The sequence below is a fragment of the Podarcis pityusensis genome (genome assembly GCF_964106645.2).
Source record: "Podarcis pityusensis genome assembly, chromosome: 12".
Taxonomy (NCBI): domain Eukaryota; kingdom Metazoa; phylum Chordata; class Lepidosauria; order Squamata; family Lacertidae; genus Podarcis; species Podarcis pityusensis.
Genome location: NC_138037.1, coordinates 7,567,411 through 7,593,021, shown reverse-complemented (window position 1 = coordinate 7,593,021; position 25,611 = coordinate 7,567,411). Strand labels below are relative to the sequence as shown.

The window sequence follows — 25,611 nt, the reverse complement described above, 5'->3', positions numbered from 1 at the left end:
CTGGACCTGGCATGAACTGGGACTTGCTGAAGATGGTTGAGTACATAATTCATCTTGGCAATATTTCCCGATTATAAATGCTGTTGTATTTAGAGGTATTGGAAACAATGGAAACGATCGATCCTTATCACAATTGCCTGCAAAGCCATCAGCCAATCTTAAGACTTAATTTTCCAAAAGCACGCTTCAAAGACTTCATACGACTTTTTAAAAAATAATAATTGTGAAATGTTTGCATTTTTTGAAGTGAAAAATTTCGTTTCATCTCTATTTATTGAGACACCAGCTCCAATCGTATGTAGCAATAGTGTTGCACAATGCACTGCTATTGGGCTTTATCAAGTGATACATTCATTTTGTTACCTAAATATATTTCTTGCTCACCAATGGGATGATGTGCATCTATATGATCAGGTGTATAAAAATTCAGGGTATCACGGTATATGTCAACTTCTGATTCCGTAAGTCGCTTTGAGGTCTTTTCTTTTTTTTTATTTTAAAAAAAGGGATTAATAAATATAATTAAAAATAATAAGAACAACAAAAACTACCCATGCAGTTCTCAGTCCAGAGAGGGATTTGCAAATGGAAAGTTGCTGCATCAGAGCAACACTGTTTATCAGCTGCAGAAGCTGCAACTCAGGCTGAACAAAAACCCCTCACCACTTTCATGTAGGGCACCTACTTACACATCACCAGAAAGAAAGAAGAGAGTTTATGACGTCACCAGATTGCATAAAATTTGCATATGCTAATCCATATGCATAGGTGCAAATTTGGAAATAACGACTATCATTTAAATAGGAATTGCAGCACATCTCACCTTAGTGAGTAGCTGGGGAAACTCAGCCAGATGGGTGGGGTATAAGTAATAAATTATTCTTATAAACTTTTATAGTGGGGAAGACCCCAAGTGACATGTATGAGCAACCTCAATACTTCATTTCCTGCTTTCTTCTCTTTAAACCAGACTTGGACTCAGACAGAGGACACTTTCAAATAGCAGGCTTACAGCCCTTCTTAATAAATAAAATACATAAATAAATAAATATTTCTTTTATTTATACCCCACCCTTCCTGGTTCAGAAAACCAGGCCCAGGGTAGCTAACAACAAAATTAAAACACTTAACAAAAAACAGCATAAAATACAGTATAAAACGTGAATAACAATAAATTCAGAATTCAAAAATCAATTTAGGGGGGACATCCATCCAATAAACATTAGATGATCACCAGGGCTAGCTGGCTAAATTAGTCCTATTTGGGCCAGCGAGGAGACCAGGGGAGAATTAGCTGTGGGGTCCCAGAGCGTGTAATCTTCTTAAAAAGGGGAGAGGGAGGGAATAGAGGTAACTCTTACCCCAAACAAGTCCTACACATTTTAGCCTGAAGTCCAATATGGCAGGATGTAACAAAACCATCTGATTTTTGTAGCCAGTTGGGTCTGATTCAGATGTGGCATTTGATGGTCACTGCTTCCATGTGGGTAGGATTCCATGCAGTCAGTACCATGTGCAGCCAGAATGACAATTTTTCACTGTTTAAAGATGAAACCATGGCCACATAATACCTCACCCAAGTGGAACGATTTGGATCTTAGTCATATCCAGCTTCAAACCTTATTCAAAAGTCTCCAGCCAATAGGCTCCAGTCTTCTGTCTATGGCACCAGGAAGCAGATCTGCCCTTTGTTTTAGAGTCCTGGGGTTGCACAGTGTTAAGTGCCTTCCAGGAATTGTTGGACTACAACTCCCATCATCCCTAACCATGGGGTGATGGGAGGTGGAGTCCAACAATATCTGGAGAGTACCATGGTGACCACCCGTCCATTTATTATCACTATAATTAGATTTGGTTCAATGCACAAAATCTCGTCGCCACCTGTCATTATTTTGACAGCTGTGCAGTAAGCCAACGTCCCTGACTATCATCTTGGTTTTATTCTGGCTTGCACCCTCCTTTTCTTCCTTTACTTTGTCACCTTAATAGCACCTTTTGTCGTCATGCATGTTGAAAGCATGCATATATATTTAGCTAACGCAGGTGTACATCATTCCTTCAACTAGCTTCATGGTGGAAAGAGAGGAGAAACATGGCATATCCCATCGGTAGGTATAATTTTACCTCTAGGGGGAAAATGAATAAGACTTAGATCAAAGGATCCCAATGTTCTAAAGTTTTCTTGGGGGTATGTGTGTGGAGAACCACTTCTATTTTAAAAGGCAAAATGTGTATAAATTATGCAGATAAAGTCATTTCACAAGTGTCTACCTTGCATAATTTATTCTGCTTTTGCAAAACCATGGGAAAGGACAGAGACCTGTAGAGCAGGGAAAGAGACGTGTGTTCAAAGAGGACAGAAGCGCACACAAAAGGGTCCTTTGCTTTTCTTCGCTGCTAAAAAGACAAGCCATCGTTCGGTTTCAAAAGAGGCTTGTCTCTTCAGCTTCTAAAACTGCCCTGAAGAAAATAGCCAAGCAAGGATCCAGCTGTGCATGCAGTTCTCTTAAGAGTATAGAAAGCTGCTTTACACCAGATCAGGCTACTACCCAAGTTTGGTCAGCTCTGACTGGCAGCAGGCCTCCAGGTGCTCAGCCAGAGAAAGGTCTTTTCCATCAACTGCTACTTTTTAACTGGAGATGCCCGAGGCTGAACCCAAAACCTTCTGCATGGAGAGGATCCGTTCTACCCGTGGCCGATAGCCCCAAAACGTAGGTGATTAAAAACAGCCCACTTTGAAGATGAAGCTTTGATATTCCAACAATTTTTTGAACCATGTCATGTCCCTGTTTTTGGAGTGCTTGGTAGGTTCCCTATTCGCCAAACTTTGCTTATATATGGCTGTTCCATAAAGGGCATATTGGGTCATTGCAGGAGCTAAAAGCTCTGGATGTGTTGTTTGAAGACAATTCGGAAGCTTTGTCTAGTGCACAATACAGCTCCCCAGATCTCGATAGAGACCAGGCTGTTAAAAGATGCAACACCTTTGTTGTGGCAGTTGCACTGATTGCCACTTTGCCTCTGGTCTAGAGCTGCTGTATTTCAAGAGGTAGAAATCTGGACACAAAAGGTTGTTGAGGTTTTTGAGGGCGATCACCCTATAGCCCTCCTCCGCTGCTGTCAAGCCCAAGCCACCCACACCCAAGTCCGGGGAGCCTGCGCCAGAACCAGAGCTGGCAACACACTTTCTTTTTTAAAAAAAATCCAAAATCAAGGACATTTGCTTTATAATGTAAAATCCTCCCCCTCAGAAGGACCCCTCAGGGCAGGATTTAGGTTTGATGAGGCCCTAAGCTACTGAAGGCAATGGGGCCCTTTATATGTCCAGCTGTCCTTTGTCAACAACAAATTGTCACTGGTTTTTTTGTGTTGAATATATGCCACACGGTAATTTATGGACCTCATAGGTATCTCAAGCCATTTGCACATAACAAAATGTGTATTTTATCAAAGTAATTGATATAGAAATGAGCAAAGCTGTGGTATTTTAGGGAGCAGGCTAGCAGGTGGGGCCCATCACTTATATCATAGGAGCCTACACAACATAAAACACTGTTGCTGTATGTAGGTTTTATTTTATTTGTTTTTTATCTTATATTTTGGAAATGTACATCCAGTTTTTTTCCTTTGATTTTTTTGGGGTTCCCCAAGAGAGTGGGCCCCCTAAGCTATAGCCTGTTTAGCTTATACGTAAATCCAGCACTGGGACCCTTAAAAGAAGTCATGTCTGGGAATTCCCAGACGTATGACAACCCTACTCTGGGCCCAAATCTAAATTTGGATTTAAAGCCCAAACCAGGGTGGGGAACCTGGGAAATGGGTGTATCTTTCTAGGTTGCTTTCCCTGGCTGGTCTCCATCTTCCCAGGCCACACACACACACAGGCCCTGTTTTGCATCCCTGAGTGCTTTTGCCTCGCTGGACTATGCCCTTCAATTCTGATAGTGTCTCAGGTTAGTCTAGGCAGAGGATAGAGAGGGGTGCTTGAGTTTGTGTTTGGAACTGACTTGCTGTGCGAGGATAATATTTACTTACACTACAATGAACACGGAGTGAAATATTTCCTTTTTCTCCTGAGTAGCACCAGATTTAAGCTACAACATGGAGCCTCAGCTTATGAGAGGCCTCTTAAGAACAAACAAATATGATCCTTCTAAAAAATCATGAAAGAAAGTGCTTTACCTTTTATGTTAGGGGCAGAAAGCACACGGGGTACGCTGTTGCCTTGCCCCTTCCTTTTAGAAATTGCTAAACCACAGAGCTGTTTGTCTGTTGCTGTACATCAAAACGTTTTCAGGAATGCTTAATAAGAAGTCAGGAGGCATTTTCATTGAAAGGTATTTTGTATGCAGCTAGGCTTATTGCAAGACCTATGCTTTAGTTGAATGCATTGCAGGGACTTTGAAATATGCTCAGAGTCGAGTAGTAATTTCATGCTCTTTATTTCAGCTCATAGGAACAGTGATTGAATTTCCCCCAAAACCTCAGGCTTTATATGCATTATTTACACAATGAGTACCGTCTGATTGGTTGATTATGTTTCCCTCCTGGACCCTGATTGGGCTGTTGCTGCAGGCCAATCAGTTGTTGCATCCTAGTATCCTACCAGCCTAATAGGCTGATTAACTTCCTCCTAGGGTCTGATTGGGCTGCTCCTGCAGGCCAATCAGGTTGTTGCATTTTAGGATCCTAGCTGCCTATTGTTCTAGGATCCAAGCTTAGTACATAACAGACTTCATGACTGTTGGGGCCCATTCCAACTTTAGAAGTCTATGATTCTATGAATTGTTACTTTTCAGTTGCTCCGTGACCTACTTATTGATACATAAACAACTATTACTTCTATTATTTCTATTTTCCGTTCTTCTGTATTTTTTTCTGTAAGAATACTGCACTTATTCTTATTGTTGTCCTGTAATGCCTCTTAAATGTGACAATGTTTAGGGCAGGGATAAAGAACCCTTTTGGCTGCATGGGCCAGAAGCTTATCAGGATTCTCCTTTCGGGACAAATTGACAGGCGTGTGAGGCTGCCAACCTGCCAAAATCACTCAGACAGCTTCGCAAGTCCCCCGTTTATACTTGGGACCGTAAGGGTTCCTGTCAGAGACTGGGCAGAGGAGAAATGATGGAGACCACCTCCCCAACCTGACCCTTCCAGAGAAGGAGAAAAAGACAGTTCAGAATTACAACAGGGGTTTGAGGGAGGTCACAAGGGAGGGAGGTCACAGGGAAAATGAGGGGAAAGTTGGGAAATAATGGGAGAGGAAGAGGAGGAGCTGGCTGATGTATTGTCATTAGAAAGCATTCCAGACCCACCATCACCCAGAACCCAGCAAGCCTTAAAAGTGGTGCATGCTCTGATTATCTCCCGCTTGGACTACTGCATGGGACTACCTTTGAAGGTGACCCGGAAACTACAACTAATCCAGAATGCGGCAGCTAGACTGGTGACTGGGAGTGCCTGCTGAGACCATATAACACCGGTCCTGAAAGGCCTACATTGGCTCCCAGTATGTTTCCGAGCACAATTCAAAGTGTCGGTGTTGACCTTTAAAGCCCTCAATGGCCTCGGTCCAGTATACCTGAAGGAGCAACTCCACCCCCATTGTTCAGCCCGGACACTGAGGTCCACCTCCGTGGGCCTTCTGGTGGTTCCCTCCCTGCGAAAAGTAAGGTTACAGCAATTTAGCGCTTCTGCGCATGAGTGACCACCAAAACCTGGAAGTAACCCATTCCGGTACTTCCGGGTTTCGGCTGTCCGTAACCCGAAAAAATGCAACCTGAAGTTTCTGTAACCTGAGGTATGACTGTATGTACAAAATGGAATTCCTATTTTGTCAGTCACATAGTGATGGTGGGAAAATGACCCCATGAGCCAAATTTGACCAGCGCCCCATTCACTCAAGATTGGCCCACAAGCCAGAGGTTCCCCCCACCCCAAGTCAGGGCTTCAACAGGTTTAATCCAGCCCTGTTTATGAGTGCGATTTTGTGCAAATGTTTGCCATACTTTCATAAACACTTGGTAGAGCTACAAGGAACCAAATAGAACTGCTTAGGAGGGCCAGATTGTGGGCTTACAAGGTAGTCATCCCTTCTGTAGAGCAACGCTGGGGAACCTCCAGCCCTCCAGATGTTGCTGGACTCCATCTCCTTCATCCCTGACCACTACCAATCATGTTGATGGGAGCTAGAATCCAGCAACATCTAGAAGGCCAGATGTTCCCATCCCTGATCTAGAGGATAGACCTCCTTAATAGCTTTTAGCAACCATAGCTAAGACTACAGCATCTACCTCCACAGGTGCTGGACCTCCAGTTCCAGATGTTAGAGACAATACCTCCATCACAGCCTGTTTGTGATCTTCCCAAGCCTGATGTTCTCATGTCACTGTTTGGTTGTGGTTCAGGTTTAGCAGTGCTCTTCTGTATTTATATGCTTGGATTCAGAGAAACAGAGGAGTGGGTGACTTTGAGAACTGGGAGAATGAACACTTAGGAACAGAAACCTTTGCCAACATTCAGTCTGTTGAAATGTGTTGCTTATATCCACCAGGGCTTTTTTAATCCATTAAAATGACCTGCGAATTCCCCGTTGATTTATCCGAGGTAGCTTTATGCAAACGGGAAAGATAAAGTATCTGCTTCCCAATCTTCACCTGTTGCTTCCACAGAAATTGCAACAGCGGTGGCAATTGCTCTCAACTTTGCCGCTGACAGTGACAGCTAGAAACCCATTTCTCCCTTTCCCGTCCCCCATTATTACAAAGGAGGAATGTGAAAGCAAAAGCCCCTGTTGTGCAATTCTTTACCTGCCTTCAAAGAAGGAAGTCGTATTGAGGCCAGTGTTGTTTGCTCCCAGGAGAATGGGCATAGACTTGTAGTCTCAGGTGTTCAGAACTAGAACCCGCATTCCATTTCCAGGTTTGCATTGTGGGATACAGAAACATGCAAAAGGGACCTCTGAGAGCATCTCTCCAGTGGTCGCATATCGCAGACCCCCACAGGTGTAATGGGAGTATGTTGCAGAAATGTAGAATAATACATTATCAATGGTTGAGTGTGTGTGAACTCCATTCTCCAAGAGTAGACAGGTTCAATCTAATCTGGGCAGTGGACAGTAACATGAATTTTGCTATCTAACGATACCATTGATCCATAGAATGAAAGCAATAAACAATGTACTATAAAATAAATAAGACAGTATTATAGATGATAAATATTTAAATTATTATTTTTCCCTACTTGCACTGATGATAGTAATTGTTTGGATGAGGGGCTTTTATCCATTTCTGCAGTCACACAATCAATCAGCTGAACTGGGTTCCACACAGTCACAAAAACAAATTAACCAAAAAAGCCTAAAAAAAAAAAACCTCACACAAAATAAATAGCAAAAACAAAAGTGTCAAATACAGTGGTACCTTGGTTCTCAAACTTAATCCATTCCAGAAGTCCGTTTGACTTCCGAAATGTTTGGAAACCAAGGTACGGCTTCTGATTGGTGCAGGAGCCCCAGAAACAATAGCTGACAGCCGCGTCAGATGTTTGGCTTCCAAAAAACATTCAAAAACCGGAACACTTACTTCCGGGTTTTCAGTGTTTGGGAAACAAGACGTTTGAGTACCAAGGCATTTGAGAACCAAGGTACCACTGTATAAACCAAACGTACTGTATGTATTTAACATTATGACTCACTGAATATATATAAACCAGGGTTGCACAACATCTTCGGCAGTCCTGGGACTGCACTGGACAAAAGAGGGGTTTTGACCTTTTGAAGATCTAACAGTTTGAAAGATTTCAAAGTTTCAAGGACATGGTATGGAAAAAATATATCAGGTGGGAGGATTTGCCCTCTATCCTAACACTCATGGAAATCCAATGAAGCTGAAACGCTGGAAGATTCAGGACAAATTAAAGAAAGGACTTGTTCATGAAGCGCACAGACTGTGGAACCGCCTGCCACAGGAGGCAGAGATTGCGACCAATTTAGATGGCTTTAACATTGCTAAAGTTATTATCTCTGCTGATGAGTTTGGTTTAAAAAAGGCTTGGCTCTTCCTCACTGAGAACGACAGGAAAAAATAGCAATCAAATCGTTAGCAGCTGATGTGTTCGTGCCTCTTCTGTGGAACCTGCCTCGGACTTCCAAAGGATCTCTTTCATCTAATGTATTTTCTTAGTTCCACATAATCAACAGCAGGCCTTTAAATCTTGACGAGAACGTCCAACAAAATCTAAAATGGCTCCCTTGGGCGAAACCTCAAACAGATTTTCTGCCGTGAATATTTTAAACATTTGTGTTCATTGTTCCTCTGTTCCTCTGTCATTTGAATCTGCCAAGTGAATATTCTGAAAATCTAAACAGCTGAGCAGATCTCCTTATAGTATATTTTCAATTTGCAAGGGGACTCCTTTTGCTAGCTTTGTAGCTGAACCCATCAGAATCACAACCTGCATCTAAGATGTGTTTTGTTCAGTTAATTCGCCATCATTTATCGATTGGCTGCACCATCTGCTTCTTTGCAAGCTTCTGCTGGTTGCTGAATGCAAAAAAGAGCCTCTTCTCCTGTCTGTCCTCCTGCATCAATCCAGTATCCTTGCAAAAAAACAACAACCCAAAAAACCTCCTTCCATTTCCATGTGCCTGCCATGACGCTTCTTCCTTTTTTTGACATCTTAACCTATCCAAAATGTGTTCTGGGGTTTGACATGCCTCTTGGCCTTGTTGTGTGATAAGCTGAAAAGAAAAGAGAGAGAGAAATCTATTTTCCTTTTTTATTATTTATTTTCTTTGTTTGCTGATCTTGTCACATTCAGCAGCTGCGTTCAGAAATGCTACTGTAAGTCCAGCAGGGCTAATCAACACGCTTGCAGGATGTCAGAACTGTCCACCATTACCTTGTAAGTTGTACGCGATCCTGTGGCAATATCTCTCTGTGTGTGTGTTTTTTGATGCATGTTTGCTAAGACGTGGTCATAGCTGTAGCCGCCGCTGAGGGTAGCGTCTGTGTTTCTCGTCCGCTGCATGCCGGCTTTGTCTGTTACTTTCTGTGTGCTTTTTGCTGATAGCGTCCCAATGAGAGGAACGTCCATGTCTGAATGGTGCTGTTCCATTGGGGCAAAACAACAACAACAACCCAAAATATGCAGGCTGTAGATTCAGGCAGATAAAAAAAAAGTATTCATTCACACAGTACGTAGTTAAACTATGGAACTCACTCCCACATGAGGCAGTGAGGGCCAACCATCTAAATGGCTTTGTAAAAGGATTAGAGAAATTCATGGAGGAGAAGGCTATCAATGGCTACTAGTCACAATGGCAATAATGCTTCTGGGACGCGGGTGGCGCTGTGGTCTAAACCACTGAGCCTCTTGGGCTTGCTGATTAGAAGGTCGCGGTTCGATTCCCCGTGACAGAGTGAGCGCCCGTTGCTCTGTCCCAACTCCTGCCAACCTAGTAGTTCGAAAGCACACCAGTGCAAGTAGATAAATAGGTACCGCTGTGGCGGGAAGGTAAACGGCATTTCTGTGTGCTGCTCTGGTTTCCATCACGGTTGTCCCCTTGCACCAGAAGAGGTTTAGTGCTGCTGGCCACAGGACCCGGAAAGCTGTCTGTGGACAAACGCCGGCTCCCTTGGCCTGAAAGCGAGATGAATGCCGCAACCCCATAGTCACCTTTGACTGGACTTAACTGTCCAGGAGTCCTTTGCCTTTTACCTTTCTGATGCTTCTGAATACCAGTTCCTGGAAGCCACAGGAGGGGAGAGTTGCTCTCGTGCTTAGATCCTGCTGGTGGGTTTCCCACAGGAATCTGGCTGGCAACAGTGAGGACAGAATGCTGGACTGGATGAGCCATTGGCCTGACCCAGCAGACTCTTCTTAAAGTTCTTATGGAATTTATACCCTACTCTAAAATAAAGAATCATGGCTTTGTTTCCCTATCAGGAAGTGCAGCCAGCTGATGAGGCCTTAGAGTGCCAGGTAAATGTTTAGCAAAGAGAAAAAACACACCCATGCACTGCCTACAGACACCTCACTCCGTAAAATCAGAACAATGGCCCATCCAGTCCAGGATCCTGTTCACATGGCCAACCAGATGTCTGTGGGACACTCATAAGTGGGATTCAAGCACGGGAGCACAATTGCTATTCAGAAGCATTGCTGCCCAGGGGCATTGCAGGGGGGTGCGGTCTGCCCTGGGTGTCATGCCTGGGTCATGTCTGGGGTGTGTGTGAAAAAATCAACCTGGGTGGATCAACGTGGTGGCGCTTGCACCCCCGGCAGGAGGAGTTTCACGATTGGCGGGATCACTGTCGTGAAAATCCGCCCGTTCATGGTGCAAATACGCCCAGTGTGCGGCGCTGGCCACCAGGGATGCGAGCACCACCTGCTGGCACCCTCTGGTGGGCGGCGTTCGCACCCCCCCCAGTGGGTGGTGCTCGCTTCCCCTGCACCCAGTGCCACACGCTGGGCATATTTGCAGAATCAGTGGGTGGCGCTGACACCCCTGGGAGGATCGGTGCATCACCAATGGCACCCCCGGGAGGATCGGCATGCTCCCATGGAAGGATTGCCCTGCCTCTGTGGGCAGATCACCCCGCCGCCTGGGTGGATCACCCCGCCTCCGGGTGCCCCAGCGGCTTCCTCCACCACTGTTGCTCCACCAACTGTGGAGGCAGGGCACGGCCATCATAGTTAGTAGCCATCAATAGCCCTCTCCTCTGCAGCCGAGGGGTGTTTATGAGTTTCTTTTCTTTCATTCTACAAACCATCTCACCAGCTTTCCACTCTCTGCAGCCCTCCAGGGTGTTCACACTTCAGCTTTAAGCCCAGGGGAAGATGTCATAAGGCAGCTCCTTCAGTGGGACATTTCTCAGATCGAGAAATGTGTGGGCACCCAGGGAGGCTGCAGGGTCCTGCAGAAATGTTGACGGGGAAGGAAGGAAGAAATACACACCACCCTTCACCCTCTCGCAATGATACAGTAGGCGCAAAACCCCACTTTCACAGACACTCAGAAGTACAGTGGCACCTTGGGTTTCATACGCTTCAGGTTACAGATGCTTCAGGTTACAGACTCCGCTAACCCAGAAATAGTACCTTGGGTTAAGAACTTTGCTTCAGGATGAGAACAGAAATTGTGCGGCAGCAGCGGAAGGCCCCATTAGCTAAAGTGGTGCTTCAGGTGAAGAACAGTTTCAGGTTAAGAACAGACCTCCAGAACAAATTAAGTTATTAACCCGAGGTACCACTGTACTCTGAAAATGAGAGAGAGAGAAAATGAGGCCTCTTGTATGGGGGGGACGACTTTTGAGAATCAGAGGGCAAATTCTGACATAGGCACAGCCCTCATCAGGACAAAGGAGAGAGAGAAGGGGAAAGTATATAACCTTCCTCTCCATTGCTACTGCCCTTCTTGCTATTCATTGAAAGGGTGGGTGATGAAGGTGGATGGGAGATGAGAGAGGTGCTTGGGGCAGGGAGCATTCAGCTATCTCCACTAACCCTCTGTTGCCTATAACCACTCAACAAGCTGGTCATTGTAGCTTGGTTGTCTGAATGGGCTTGCTTCTATCCTACTCCCATGTGGCAGGAAGCAGAGTTTAGAAATTCCCCCTCGCTGCTTGGCTGGAGGACTCATATAACAAGCTTGCTTGGGTGAATGGTCGCCTAGGGAGGCTCCTGGTGTTTCCCTACAAATTTCTCTGCAGATTTTGGATTTCGAAATGATCTACTCTTCTTCCTGAAGTCGAACCAACGTGGTTTTGCCCTTCTGGTTTCTACTCCCTTGCTTCTTCTTCTGGTTTCTACTCCCTTGCTTCTTCTTTCAAGTAATGCCCTTTCTCCATGGAGCGGCATGGAGGAAGTGGACAGAGGAAACATTTTCCTCCCCCTCGCTTAACAATAGAACTCGTGGATATCCAATGAAGTTGAATGTTGGAAGATTCAGGATGAATAAAAAGAAAGCATTTCTTCACGCAACTATGGAACCAACCTGGATGGCTTTAGAAGAGGATTAGACCAATTCATGGAGAAGAGAGCTACTGATGGCTACTAGCCATTATCTGCCTCCACAGCTGCTGGAAACTGCAGCAGGAAATACCGTATTTTTTGCTCCATAAGATGCACTTTTCTCCTCCTAAAAAGTAAGGGGAAATGTGTGTGCGTCTTATGGAGCGAATGCAGGCGGGAGGCTCTGCTCAGCGCTTCCTTTAAAGAGCCGCACGGAGCGTGTGTGTGGCTCTTGGGGGCTTTTCCCCGAGGAGGAGGAAAGGCAGCCCGTCAGTCCCTTTTCCCACCTCGTGGGAAAGCCCCCAAGAGCCACACACACGCTCTGCGCGGCATTTTAAAGGGAGCGCTGAGCAGAGCCTGGGATGCATATAGGCTCTGCTCAGCGCTCCCTTTAAAGAGCCGCGTGGAGCATGTGTGCGGCTCTTGGGGGCTTTTCCACAAGGTGGGAGAAGGGGCTGACGGGCTGTTCTCTGTCCCTTCCCACACCTCCCGGAAATGGCAACAAGAGCCACTGCCAGGCTCTGCTCAGCGCTCCCTTGTAAGGGCTCCCTTTCGTCCCTCATCCCACTTTGCTGGGAAGCCAGCAGAAGAGGCGCTGCGCAGCTATCACTCTTGCTCTGCTGGCTTCTCAGCGAAGCGGGAGGAGGGACGGAAGGGTTTAAAGCAAGAAAAGCGAGAGCCGTTTACATGCTCTGCGCATAATATTTTTATTTTATTTTTTTCTTTCCCCTGCTAAAAACTAGGCATGCCTTATGGTCAGGTGAGTCTTATGTGGCAAAAAATACGGTAGTTATTCTTGTGATCAAATCCGGCTTGCAGGTTTCCCACAGCCATCTGGTTGGCTTCTGTGAGAACACACATTCTTAGAAGTGTTTTTTTATAAAATAGTATACCATGGCTTGGCTCCAACCAAGTTCTACTCAGAGAAAGTCCATTGAAATTAATAGACTTAAGTTAGTCACATGCATTTGTTTCAGAGGGTCGGCTTTTGTTCAGACTAGCAATGGGCGCAACCTCGGAACTCACCTTTGCTTGAATTTCCAAATTCGACACAGAGGGCAGCACCTGCTCAGCTTATCACAGCTTTCAGTTCCTTCAGTGCGTCATCATAGTCCATGTATCCAGGAATAAAGTGTGCACACGAAAACCTATACAGTCCTACCTTGGATCCCAAACGCTTTGGTACTCAGACATTTTGGCTCGCAAACGCCGTTTTCTGGTTTGCGGACTTTCTTTGGAACTGAACGTCCTGGCACGACTTCCGCAACTTCCAATTGGCTGCAGGAGCTTCCAGGGCCGGATTTAGGTTTGATGCGGCCCTAAGCTACTGAAGACAATGGAGCCCTGTCTATGTCCAGCTATCATTTGTCAACAACAGATTGTCGCTGTTTTTTGTTGAATATATGCTATATGGTAATTTATGGACCTAATAGGTAGCTAATGCCATTTGTACTTCTTGCCATGCAACCAGTCCATGCAGAATGTAGGTACCCCATATATAGAAATGAGCAAACCAGTGATATTTTAGGGAGCAGGCTAGCAGGCGGGGGCCATGAGTTACATCATAGAAGCCGACACAACACAAAACACTGTTGCTGTATGCAGGTTTTATTTTATTTCTTTTTTATCTTATATTCTGGAAATGTACATCCAGGTTTTGGGGCCCCCAAGAGGGTGGGGCCCTAAGCTATGGCTTGTTTAGCTTATACATAAATCTGGAACTGGGAGCTTCCAGCAGCCAATCGGAAGCCATGCTTTGGTTTCCAAACGTTTTGGAAGTCGAACGGACTTCCGGAATGGATTCCGTTCGACTTCCAAGGTACGACTGTATTGAAGTGATCATAGCACATGATTGCATCACACGTTTTTTGGTGTAGTGTTTTGCCAACACACATATGAGGTTGTGTGCGCTGATAGAACACTGCCAAAAGTAAAATGAAATCATTAGAGGTTGGATGGCCATCTGTCAGGTTATTTTTTTTAAGCTGTCATTCCTGCATTGGAGGGGGTTGAACTAGATGGCCTTTGGAGGGCCCCTTCCAACTCTATAATTTTATGGTTCTGCAAGATTTGGGTCATTGGGATTCTTACTATCGTTCAGGAGCACATGTTTGTCTTGCTAAATCGCTACACAAAAGAAGAACCTGGGTGCAATCAAGCACATTCAGATTGCTTTTGCAGTATTTTGCACGCATGGCAGCGTTAATATAGAGCTGGAGGAGGGGATGTAAATGAACAGAGGTTGGGGAGAGAAAAGGATGGCGTGACAAAGATGCCTATACTCCAGTTTCAGCAGAAAGCTTGGAGATTTTCCTAGCTTAAGATAGGAGTTTATTTCATTATTTAGAACATTACTGCCCTTCCTTTCCTTATACAGTAGAACCTCGACTTACTACTGCCCTTACTTGCGAACAATCCGACTCACAACCGCGGCAAACCCGGAAGTAAATACCGGGTTTGCCGTGATTTGCGCACACGCAGAAGCGGCTTCTGTTGACTGCACATGCGCAGAAGCGGCTGCCGCCATCTGCACATGCACAGAACGGTGCTGCCGCCGAATACGCATGCGCAGAATGGCACTTTTCCCAGCAACCCAGATCAACTCACAAACGGACCTCCGGAACGGATTCCGTGCGTGAGTAGAGGTTCCACTGTACTGTTCAAAGTGCCTAACATCAGAATAATAAACTACAATTTAAAAAAAAAAAAATAAACAGAAGAATCATAAGTCCTCAGCTAAAAGATTTAAAAAAAACCAGTTGCTAGATAGATAGATGATAGAGATATTTCTTTATTTAATATGTAGTCTGTCCTTATCTCCTCCACAAAGGAGATGCTCAGAGCAGTTTATTAATATAAAAGCACACCTTGCAGGTGAGGGAGGCGGGAATTTGATCCTGTTTGCATTTAAAGGTGGACGATTCACCTTTTTGGGGAATTACATACATACCAAAACATTGCCATTCTTTAGAATTTGCGCTGCTCCAACTTTTGCACTTCTCCAGCCAAGTAGAGGGTACAAAACTGCACAAAGTGTGCGTACAAATGAACACGTTAGCGAATGTAAAATGCAGAAATGCATTGTGTTAGGGAAATTTCCTTGGAAACATGTTCATAGGAGGGGAAATTCACTGATACATTTTCAGGAGGGCTTAAAAAGAAAGATCCCAATCTCGTGTAGAAAAACGAGAGAAACGCTGACACTCACAGATTTGCCCATTCCTAGGCTGGATCTACACTGACCTTTTTAACGTTAGTAGAACAATATTCGATATATTGTTCTAAAAAGTCACAGGGTATACTGGTAAAATAAAAACGTTCCTTACCTGTTTCCTCCATAACAATGCAGTAGTTCCCTTATTCTTGGTTCCTGCCTGCTCTGCAGCTCCTCAGGTGTCACATTTTAATAGTGCATTACTAACGTTACAGGCAAGACATCATATGTCCAAATACGTTATGATAACTTTATAAACCATGAGTGTAGATCTGCACCAGAGGAAGAAAACAGCAGCAACCACACCAGCAAAACACAAATTATTGAATGAAAAAGAGCAGCAAAAGAAAACACACAAAAACAACAAACTGTAAACAGTTAAAAATGTTAGCAGGATTGACATAAACACGAGTGGTAAGAAAAAAATTAAAGGGATTATAAAAGGTAAATTTGTAAATAGGTTTGAACTAATTATGCAGTAAGAATATGATATAAAATAAGGAACCGCAGAGAGAGGGGGAAAGAAGTCATAGATAACATAGGCTGGATTTGTTTAGACTTATTTTTGCTGTTAAAACATTGTATAACGGAAAAAAATCAAAAAATGTTATTTAAAAAAACAAGGACAGCACTGAGTCATGTGAGTGCAGATTCCTCAATGTTGGGGCGCTGTCCAGCAGGGCAATGTTCAAGCTTTACTGAGCCAGAAGTATTGCTGTCCAGCCATGGATACAGAACCTGAACACAGATCTAGGACATAATCAACAGAAGTTCTTCTGCCAGCAGCATCCGGGAAGCAGGAGAAGTTTTATAGATGCCGTTGCCTCGGCACCTCCTGGAGCATCAATGGAGCCTTGATGAAACTTTGGGGTCTTGTTTCCTCCGCCTGAGGAGGGCCTCGTTCTGCCACTCATGTGCTGTACTTGCTCCTCTAGGCTTGAGCTGAGACATATCTTGTGTCTCTGCACCTGGAGTCCTAGAGGTGGGAGCAAGGAGTGAAGCTTGGTTGTGCTACCAGCTCCCTGACTTTTCATATGACCTGTATGGAGCATCTTCCTGGCTGGCAGCCTTAGGATGTCCCAAACTCCTATCACCAGTGCTGGAATCCTCCTTCTCTTCCTCAAATCTCTTCTAGTTCTGATGCCAGGGGAATAGACTGCCTGTTGTTGGTGGGCTGTCTTTGCCTGGGTGCAAAAGTTACACATGACCGGCTTCTGATTTGGCCTAATCTGAGCAGGCCCCATAAACCCAAAGTCCTCTTTCTCAGGGAGATCTGTGGATGTCATCAGAGCTGAAAATCCCACTCGTGATGTGTTCCTTCTTTTTTGAAATACAGTCAATAACAGATGGACCCTTTCTTTTCATTATAGTGGACCCTCTGGATACGAATTAAATTTGTTCCGGGTGCCCGTCCACAACCTGAAAAGTCCATATGCAGAGGTGCTGCTTCTGCGCACATGCGCGGCACGATTGAGCGCTTCGCGCAGACCGCTTCTGCACACACGCACGTGGCAAAACCCAGAAGTATGCACTTCCAGGTTTGCCGCATTCATAGCCCGAAAGTTACGTATCCAGAGCGGTACGTAAGTAGAGGGTCCACTGTACAGTGGATGCTCGGGTTATGAACGTGATCTGTGCAGGAGGCACGTTCGCAACCTGCAGCGTTCGCACACGCGGGTTGCGATTCAGCGCTTCTGCTTGTTACGTTCACTAGAAATTAACTAGCGTCATGAGGTTTAGGAATTGCAATCAAAATGTATGTGTTTTGCTTTTAAATGGGTGCATTGTAGGGCTAGTGTCTGCTTGCCTGACTTGAGCTTGCAACTTCCTTTTCATTTATTTATAAAGCCGGTGTCACTCCTACTAGCATGTTTTGAGCTTTCTGCTAATTTTCCAGTAGTATTTTTGTGCTTCTGCCATAGCTGTCTGTCCCTACCCTGAAAAGACTTTAATGGTCAGCAGTAAAATTCTCTTGTAATGCTACATATTTCTACAGCATATTTCCTAACTCCTCCATAGACTTCAGTGCAAACCTCAATTATCCTTTTATCAAGAACAACACTTTAAGGCAGATCCCCATATTGCAGACAGGAGGACTGGGGGTAAGACAGAGTGGCTTACTTAAGGTCTTGCATAAAGTTCCTGTCTGAAGCTGGATTCAAACTGGGATTTCTTGGCTCATCAGCACTCCTCTCCATCGACTCTCCCAAAATGCTATTTTGCCACAGCTTGCAGATGCTCATCTCCAAAGTTTTCAGTGTGTGGTGTTGTATTGTGTTTCTACTGTTTTAGTACATTCATACCTCTTGTTGCGTTTGCTTCACATTGCGGCTTTTCAGGTAGCGAACACAGCAAACAAACACAGCCACACACGCATGCGCAGAAGCGTTCTGTGCGCTGCGCACATGCACAGAAGCACTATCACGCTCCACACTTCCACAGAAGTGGCACTCTAGTTGCGGACTTTTCAGGGTGTGAATGGCACCTCAGAACAGATCGTGTCCACAACTAGAGGTACCACTGTATTTTTGTTGGGAGCTGCCCAGAGTGTCTGGGGCAACCCAGTCAGATGGCTGGCATTTAAATAAATTATTATTATTATTATTATTATTATTATTAATTCAAAGGGCAGTGGTCATGCAAACTTAGTAATTAGAATGCTTTCACAAACAGGGGTGTCTTTCCAACCCATCCTAAAAACCAAGAACACACACACACACATATGCAAATTTCTTTATCCAGGAGGCAGCGGCGGAGCAAACCGATCAGGCGCCTAGGGTGGTGTGCATGCTGTGTGCCCGGGGGCAGGGCCAGCCACACATGGGGGCGGGACGCTCTGTGGGGCCTCCAAGAAGTCTGCCTGCCTCCTCCCACTCAGCCGCCCTACAGCTGAGGGGGAGGCGGCGGGCAGACCATTTGGGGCAGAGTGGAGCCTGCGGACAACCAAGCCACTGCGTCACTCCCAGGAGAGACATGTGGCTTGGGTGCGCTGCAGGCCCCACAGTGAGGGCCGCCTGGCATTTTGTCACCCCCCCCCAGTGGTGACACCCAGGGCAACACGCCCCCACTGCACCCCCCCTTCCTCCGCCCCTGCCAGGAGGTCTTACTGCAAGGCTAAGAAACCTTTTTCTTTCTTTTTTTAAAAAATAATTTTTATTGAATGATTTTATGTTACAAAAAACATTACAACCATACTACCACAAAATATAATTGAGAAATAAAAATTGCATACATCAATATTTTGTTTGTTATGTTATTTACCGTCTTATTTCCTCCCAAACATTCCATATAAAACACACGCACGCACAGACTCAAAAAATAGAAAAAAATGATGAAAATAATGAAAATAATTATTTTCCCCCTTTTATCTTACAAAATCTTTTCTTCAATTCTGACTTCCTGTCAAGTCCCTTCACATATGTTTTATCTTACAATTGAATGTACCCAAAACAATAAACCTTTCTGTGTAAATTCTCCAGTACATTCAGAAAACATAATAAATCCTTAATTGCTATCCACCTCCTTTTACTTCCTTTGTCACTCGAATGCTAGCACGGAGTCAAAACTATTATTGCATTTTTGAACATATCTTCTATAACCATCCCATTTTTCAAAAATAAAAATAAAAATGCTTTGAGTTTCCTCTGAGTTTGCTAGTCAATTGAGCCATCTCCACACATTCCTGTAATTTGATTTGCCAATCTGTTATTTGCAACCTGAAGGTCCCTTGCCTTCAGGGACCCCGTTCCTCCAGGGGCCACCTGCCAGTGGGGGGCAGGGCCCAGAGCAAATGTGGGTGGGGCCAGGAACTGCAGTGCAACAGATGCAAATCTTTCCTTTGCATAGATATCTCATAGAATCACAGTTGGAAGGGACTCTCAGGATCATCTAGTCCAACCGCCTGCAATGCAGGGATATTCAGCTGCCCCTTTATGGGGAGCGAACCTGCAACCTTGGCATTGTCAGCACCGCACTGTAACCAACTGAGCAAAATCCAGAGTTTTCTGCCCACCCCCTCACCACCAGTCTGGATCCAGACATTATCACAGCTCAAGGGCACATTCCAGCCAGGCCAAAGCACTCGAGGTGGGTGTGGAGCAGGGCTGCTGGTGAGAGTCCCAAGGGCCAGATACAAGGGCCCAGGGAGCCACATTCACCCCTCAGGCCCTGAGGTTCCCCCATCCCCGCTCTGCTGTCACTTGAGGAGATTGCACAAGAGAGATCTCCCGGTAAATTGCACCAAGGCGTCATTGATGGTTTACTGGATCCGTCTGCATTCCTGGTTCATGAGAAATCTGCTCTGAAGTGCAGTTAGGAGCACCGCTTATGTTTTGGTTGTATTGTTCCGTGGCTTGTTTTCCTGTGCTGAATCATTTTGCTTTCTCCACACTACTGAGAAAATAGAATACCAACGAGGATGTTGATGAGAATGAATATTCCCCAGGAGAACAGCTGGGTTTTCAAAAGCATTTCATGCACTTATTTCAACTCTGTATCAAGAACAACATGGACAGAGTTTCAGGACAGAATCATTAGCAGTTGCTTACAGAAGTACACAGTCCTTGAGGAGAATCCATAACTCAGTGGTAGATCCTAAGCGATGGATGCAGAATGTTGCAGGTCCTGTCCCAGGCATCTCCTGTTAAAAGGATCTAAAGGAAGAGGAAGACCCTGAGGAAGACCCTGGAGAGACACTGCTATTGAGATGAAACAATATTGGCATAGAACAGTCTTCCCTACCCTAGTGTTTTGGATTATAACTTCCACCAGCCCCATCCAGTATGATCAAGGGTCAAGGATGATGGGACCTGTAGTCCTACAACCTTCAGAGAGCCTTTCCTAAGTTGATGCCATGCTGGCTGGGGCTGATAGGAGTTGTAGTCCAGAACATCTGGAGAGGACTTGGTGAGGGCTGCCCTAAAGGGACTCCACAGAAACTAGGTCACCAATGGATGCGGTTGCACTGCTGAGATCTTCCCCCAAAGTGCCTGAGCTTTTCCACCCACTGCCCCCTTGGCCATGAGGGGCTGAGGTTACCCTTTCCTCCCTACATCGATATGAAACAGGAAGTTGGAAAATGAACTAGGGTTACCAGATGTCACCGGTTCCCGGGGACAGTCCCCAGATTTGCAAATCTGTCCCCGGGAAATGTGGTAGCAGCAGCCTCAGCAGCCCGGGGCCAGCCTGGTAGCACAGTTGGCTCTGGCTGGCTTCAGGAGCTGCTCGCTGCCCACTGACATGGCGCCCGCCATTTTTACTTGCTGGAACTTCCGGCGAGGGGAAATGGTGGGTGCCACTCAGCGAGCAGCTCCTGAAGCCAGCCAGAGCCAACTGCGCTACCAGGCTGACTCTAGGCTGCTGACTGCAGTTGCCACCGCCGCTGCCGAAGGGGAACCGGGGACATCTGTTGGTACAGATCTCCTGCCTCCTTCCCTCTTTCTTTTGACTGATCGGGGGAGGCTCGGGAGTTGCAGGTGGCCGGCCGTTGCCCAGTTTTTTAAACAAAACCTCTGCGCATTTATGTTTCACAGGGTGCGAAAGAAGGGCTTTGCACCTTTATACAATATGCATGTGTGCTTGGGCCCAGGGTCTTTTGCCTCTCCATCCCCACTGCTGACTCCCTGTTGCTACCCAGCTTCAAAAAAAAAACAAAAACAAAAGTGTCCCCAGATTCATTGAAAAAAATCTGGTAACCGTACGCTTACCCACTTCCTCTTTCAGCTCTATGGCTCTGTCCAAGGCACAGATTGAAAAAGTGAAGTTTGTGTGTGTTATCCTTCCATCTTCCTGTCTCTTGTGGGGTGTGGGGGCTGACCCAGAAGAGGCGGGTGAACCAGAGCAGGTGGCACCCATGGAAGTTGCACAAAGTTCTAGGTGTTCCAATGGGTCTCAAAAGATCGGTGACCCGTGTTTTCTGTGTTTCTTTGTGCCTGTCTAGCAAAGAGCAGTGGCAGCAAATGCCGATGCTAAATATAAGGTCTCTCAGTCCTCATTGGGTTTTTGGCTTCCTTGCCAAACGGGAACAGACGCAAACTAGTGGGGCACCCGCATTGTTTCACAAAGGGCACTTTCTCTTTATCTCAACAGGAGACTGGCTCGCTCCACCTTGCTACTTATTCCACTGTTTGGGATTCATTACACGGTGTTTGCCTTCTATCCAGAGAATGTCAGCAAGAGGGAGAGGCTGGTCTTCGAACTGGGACTGGGATCTTTCCAGGTGAGTGTGCATCAAAATGGGGACGTGGGTGGTGCTGTGGGTTAAACCACAGAGCCTAGGACTTGCCGATCAGAAGGTCAGCGGTTCAAATCCCACAACGGGGTGAGCTCCCATTGCTCCGTCCCTGCTCCTGCCAACCTAGCAGTTCAAAAGCATGTCAAAGTGCAAGTAGATAAATAGGTACTGGTCCGGCGGGAAGGTAAACGGCATTTCCGTGCGCTGCTCTGGTTCGCCAGAAGTGGCTTAGTCATGCTGGCCACATGACCCAGAAGCTGTATGCCGGCTCCCTTGGCCAATAAAGCGAGATGAGCACCGCAGCCCCAGAGTCTGTCATGACTGGACCTAATGGTCAGGTGTCCCTTTACCTTTACCTTTTATGCATCAAAATAGCCTGTGTCCATCTGCCTGCCTGCTCATCCACCCCAGATAAGGAGAGGGGAAGGACATATCTCAGTGGTAGGATTATGGTAAATGTAAAGGACCCCTGGTTGGTTAAGCCCAGTCATATTTGACTATGGGGTGCAGCGCTCATCTCCGCTTTCAGGCTGAGGGAGCCGGCATTTGTCCACAGACAGCTTTTCCGGTTCATGTGGCCAGCATGACTAAACCACTTCTGGTGTACAGATCGCCATGGTAGAAGCCAGAGCACACAGAAACACAATTTACCTTCCCGACGCAACGGCATCTATTTATCTACTTGCACTGATATGCTTTGCACTACTTGCACTGCTAGGTTGGCAGTAGGTGGGACAAAGCAACGAGACTTAACCCCATAGTGTGGATTCGAACTGCCAACCTTACAGTCGGCAAACCCAAGAGGCTTGGCGGTTTAGTCCACAGTGTGTCTGCTTTGTATGCAGAAGGCCCCAGATTCAATTCCTAGTGTTGGAGATAAGTAACTATACAACCTTTAGAAGACATCTGAAGGCAGCTCTGTATAGGGAAGTATTTTTTTAAAAAAAATTATTATTTTTTATTATGTTTTTATATAATCATTGGAAGTTGGAAGTCACCCAGTGTGCCTGGAGTAACCCATTCAAATGGGTGGGGTATAAATAATAAAATCATTATTATTATGGAACAGGATGTCCCTATTTTCATTAGAGAAATGTTGGAGGATACATAAGAGTAGACCCATTGAAATGAATGGAACACAGCTAACTTGGGCTTATGAGTTTCAGTAGGTTTGCTTTAGTTGGCTCTTGTTCTCCCGCAAAGAAGAAAATGGACATCAACAGGAGGGTTTCTGCTGTGTGTGCAATTTTTCCCCTGCGAGTGTACCTTCAATTGCTTTTTCTGTGGCTGGCTCCTTCCATCAAGAAGCAAACCAGAGCAGCCATAGGTCTGCGCACAGCCACTCCACTACCTTGTGGCTCCCTGTTCTCTTCCACCCAGGCTACGTTCATACAACACATTCAAAGCACTATGATACCACTTTGAGCACTTGTGGCTGCCCCAAAGGATTCTGGGAGCTGTAATTTGTTAAGGGTGCAGAGGGTCATTATGGGAGACCTCTATTCCCCTCCCAGAGCTACAATTTCCAGAGTCCCCTTGCAAGAGGGGTTGATTGTTAAACCACTCTGAGAATCATAGCGCTGGGAGAATACTTATGTTTAATAGACTATTGTATTTTAATATCCTGTTGAAAGCTGCCCAGAGTGGCTGGGGAAACCCAGCCAGATGGGTGGGGAATAAATCATAAATTATTATTATTATTATTAAGGTCTCTGCAACTTTTTACACCACAGGTGCTCTCAGGATGGCAGGGCAGGGGGTATTTCTGGTTTTGTTGCTGCACAGCAGACATTTGAGCTGAATTCTGATATTATAGTTTTAGCCGATTTTTTTTAACCTTTATTGTATTGAGTTAAAGGTACACTGCTTAGGAGGTCCCAGTAACCAAGTTTGTGCAGAGTGAGAACCTGCTATTTTCACTGCATCTGTGTGGGAATGTTCAGGGACGCAGGAGAGGATATATTGTTTATCAATATCCTTCCTAACTTGCACTAGCAAGTTCTATAACTTAGCAGAGTTTTAACATTCCCCTTTGAAAGCACAGCGGGTAGCTGGTTGCAAGCTTGTTTGAGCTTCTCAATATAGATTCCTGGAAAGACCCCTTATTTCCCTCTTAAAAGAATAAACATGCCACAATCTTATTTAAGATATATAAAAGTAGTTTACTCACATCATCAGTTCACAGTTGGATCCCTGAAGGCAGACGTAGTTAGAGATATATATACATGGGGATCTACCCCATATGGGGTGTTAATCCCAGTGACTGCAGACTGGCAATCACTGCAGTTCACACAACAAAAGGAAAATGGAGAAGAAGGTCGGAGGGCTACGTGTCTTGTGCTTTTGTTACCTGGACAGGTAAGGTCATGCCCACCTCTGGTTGCATGCAAGAGGAAGAATGTCCCAGCCCAGGAGGAAACAGGAAGTTTTCAACTGGCTGGTCCAAACATCCCCTTGCATGTGCACTCTAGGAAAACAAGGAATGTTGTACTTGACTGCTACTTATGTATCATATACCACAATCTGAACAGCTGCCTGTTCCTCTCCTCTTCCCCACAGGGCTTTGTGGTCGCTGTACTCTACTGCTTCTTGAATGGGGAGGTAAGACTTTTCATAGAATTGTAGAGTTGGAAAGGATCCTGAGTGTGCTGGACCTGGGGGTAACCCGAGTAACGCGGTCCAAGTCCGGTCCCGAATCCAAGGGTTCTGTGAGGAGTCAGTCTGACAGGGCCAAGGCAGGAAACCAAGCTAGGTCAGGCACAGGGTCACAGCCAGGTTCTAGCAAACAGCAATGTTGCTCCTGCAATCTGGGGCGAGGTCCGACAGCCTTTTATCCATGTCGGGGTAACGGCCGGTCCTGATCCCCCAATGACTCACCTCCCTGTCTCGCCTGGAGGCAAGCACTCCTCCTGCGAGTACTCAGGTCTCTCCTTCTCTCAGACCTAAGTCTCTGCAGCTTGGGAGACATTCATGGGTTACTAGACCCAGGGGTCGCCTCAGCCTCCCCTGACCAAACTGGTAGTGGAGCAGCTGTAAGTGATGGCCCAGCTGAAGGCAACGAGGTAATCCCCGCATCTGAAGCCAGGGCAGGCTCAGGCCCCTGACTCGGCCCAGCTGGTGTTTGTTGCAGGGGAACCTGTGCAGACTGGGGCTCTTTAGAATCAGGTCCCAGACTTGGTTCAGCTGCCGCCTGAGGCAAAGGATCCGGTGCGGAATGAGACTCCTCTGGTTCTGAGTCCGAGCCCGAGTCCCAGGCCATCACACTGAGCGTCATCTAGGTCAACCCCCACCCTACCCCCGGCAATGCAAGAATCTTGACTGAAGCATCCATGACAGATGTCTACAAACTTTTTCCTCCTTCCTTCTCCAAATGCATAGCCTGGTTCCTGCTTGCATCTTCCCCTTCCATTCTGGGTCTCTACAACCATTCACTGCCTAATCTACCCCCGGTGGGCTCTGACCTCTCTTCTCTCTGCACACACCAAGCTTGAGTGGCCCTCTGGAGAGGCATCATCCATTGCAATGTATGAAGCAATAATAAAAAATGAGAGATCGCCCAAAGCCCACAGTGTGTGTAGCAAGTTGCATGGGACTCATTGGGACCTGACCATCGTTTAGCACCTTCTGATGCTTTTGTTGGAGACAGTAGGTCTCTTGGAATCAAAGGAGAGAGAGCACAGTTGCACTCAGATCCTGATTTTGGGCTCCTTGTAAGTGTTGGGGAAACGCCTGGGAATGGCTGCCAACTTCCCAAGTCCTTGGGGTGTCTCTCCAGTGGTCCTCTCTGGCTATAAATTTCCCTCAGTCCAGAGAGACCGGTAATAGGCGACCCTTCTCTCCTGAAAAGAGTTCACCAGTCTTCTTTCTGGCATATCATAGCAGAAGAAAGACTCAATCGTAGTTCTAAAACTACTTTATTTACAGTCTTATATACAGAGACTCCATCAGTGCGTCTGTGCTCTCTGAACACCAGTACAGAAAACCAGCGACACACACAGAAGTGAAACTAGATTTCCAATAGTACTCAGAAGGAAGAGATAATACAGACTACCTTTCTCACGCTCTCTCAGACACTAACATGATGTATACAATCATAGTACCACTTGCTGGAGCAGCTCGGATAGATAAAAATCCTAACTGTAAGCAC

The 25,611-nt window shown here is 45.9% G+C and overlaps 1 protein-coding gene across 7 annotated transcripts in view; it reads left to right on the top strand.

The window, feature by feature from the left end:
• The window catches only part of ADCYAP1R1 (ADCYAP receptor type I), a 102,360-nt gene that overhangs the window by 66,480 nt on the left and 10,269 nt on the right, over positions 1-25,611 (top strand). For 2 of the 7 annotated variants that reach the window (XM_080974156.1, XM_080974157.1), the window contains exons 13-16: positions 2,067-2,108; positions 8,824-8,907; positions 21,320-21,449; positions 24,024-24,065. In XM_080974156.1, the coding sequence (XP_080830282.1) occupies positions 2,067-2,108; positions 8,824-8,907; positions 21,320-21,449; positions 24,024-24,065 (298 nt within the window). The remainder of the gene's footprint in view (positions 1-2,066; positions 2,109-8,823; positions 8,908-21,319; positions 21,450-24,023; positions 24,066-25,611) is intronic. The other 5 variants (XM_080974159.1, XM_080974158.1, XM_080974162.1 and 2 more) reach the window with 3 other exon arrangements.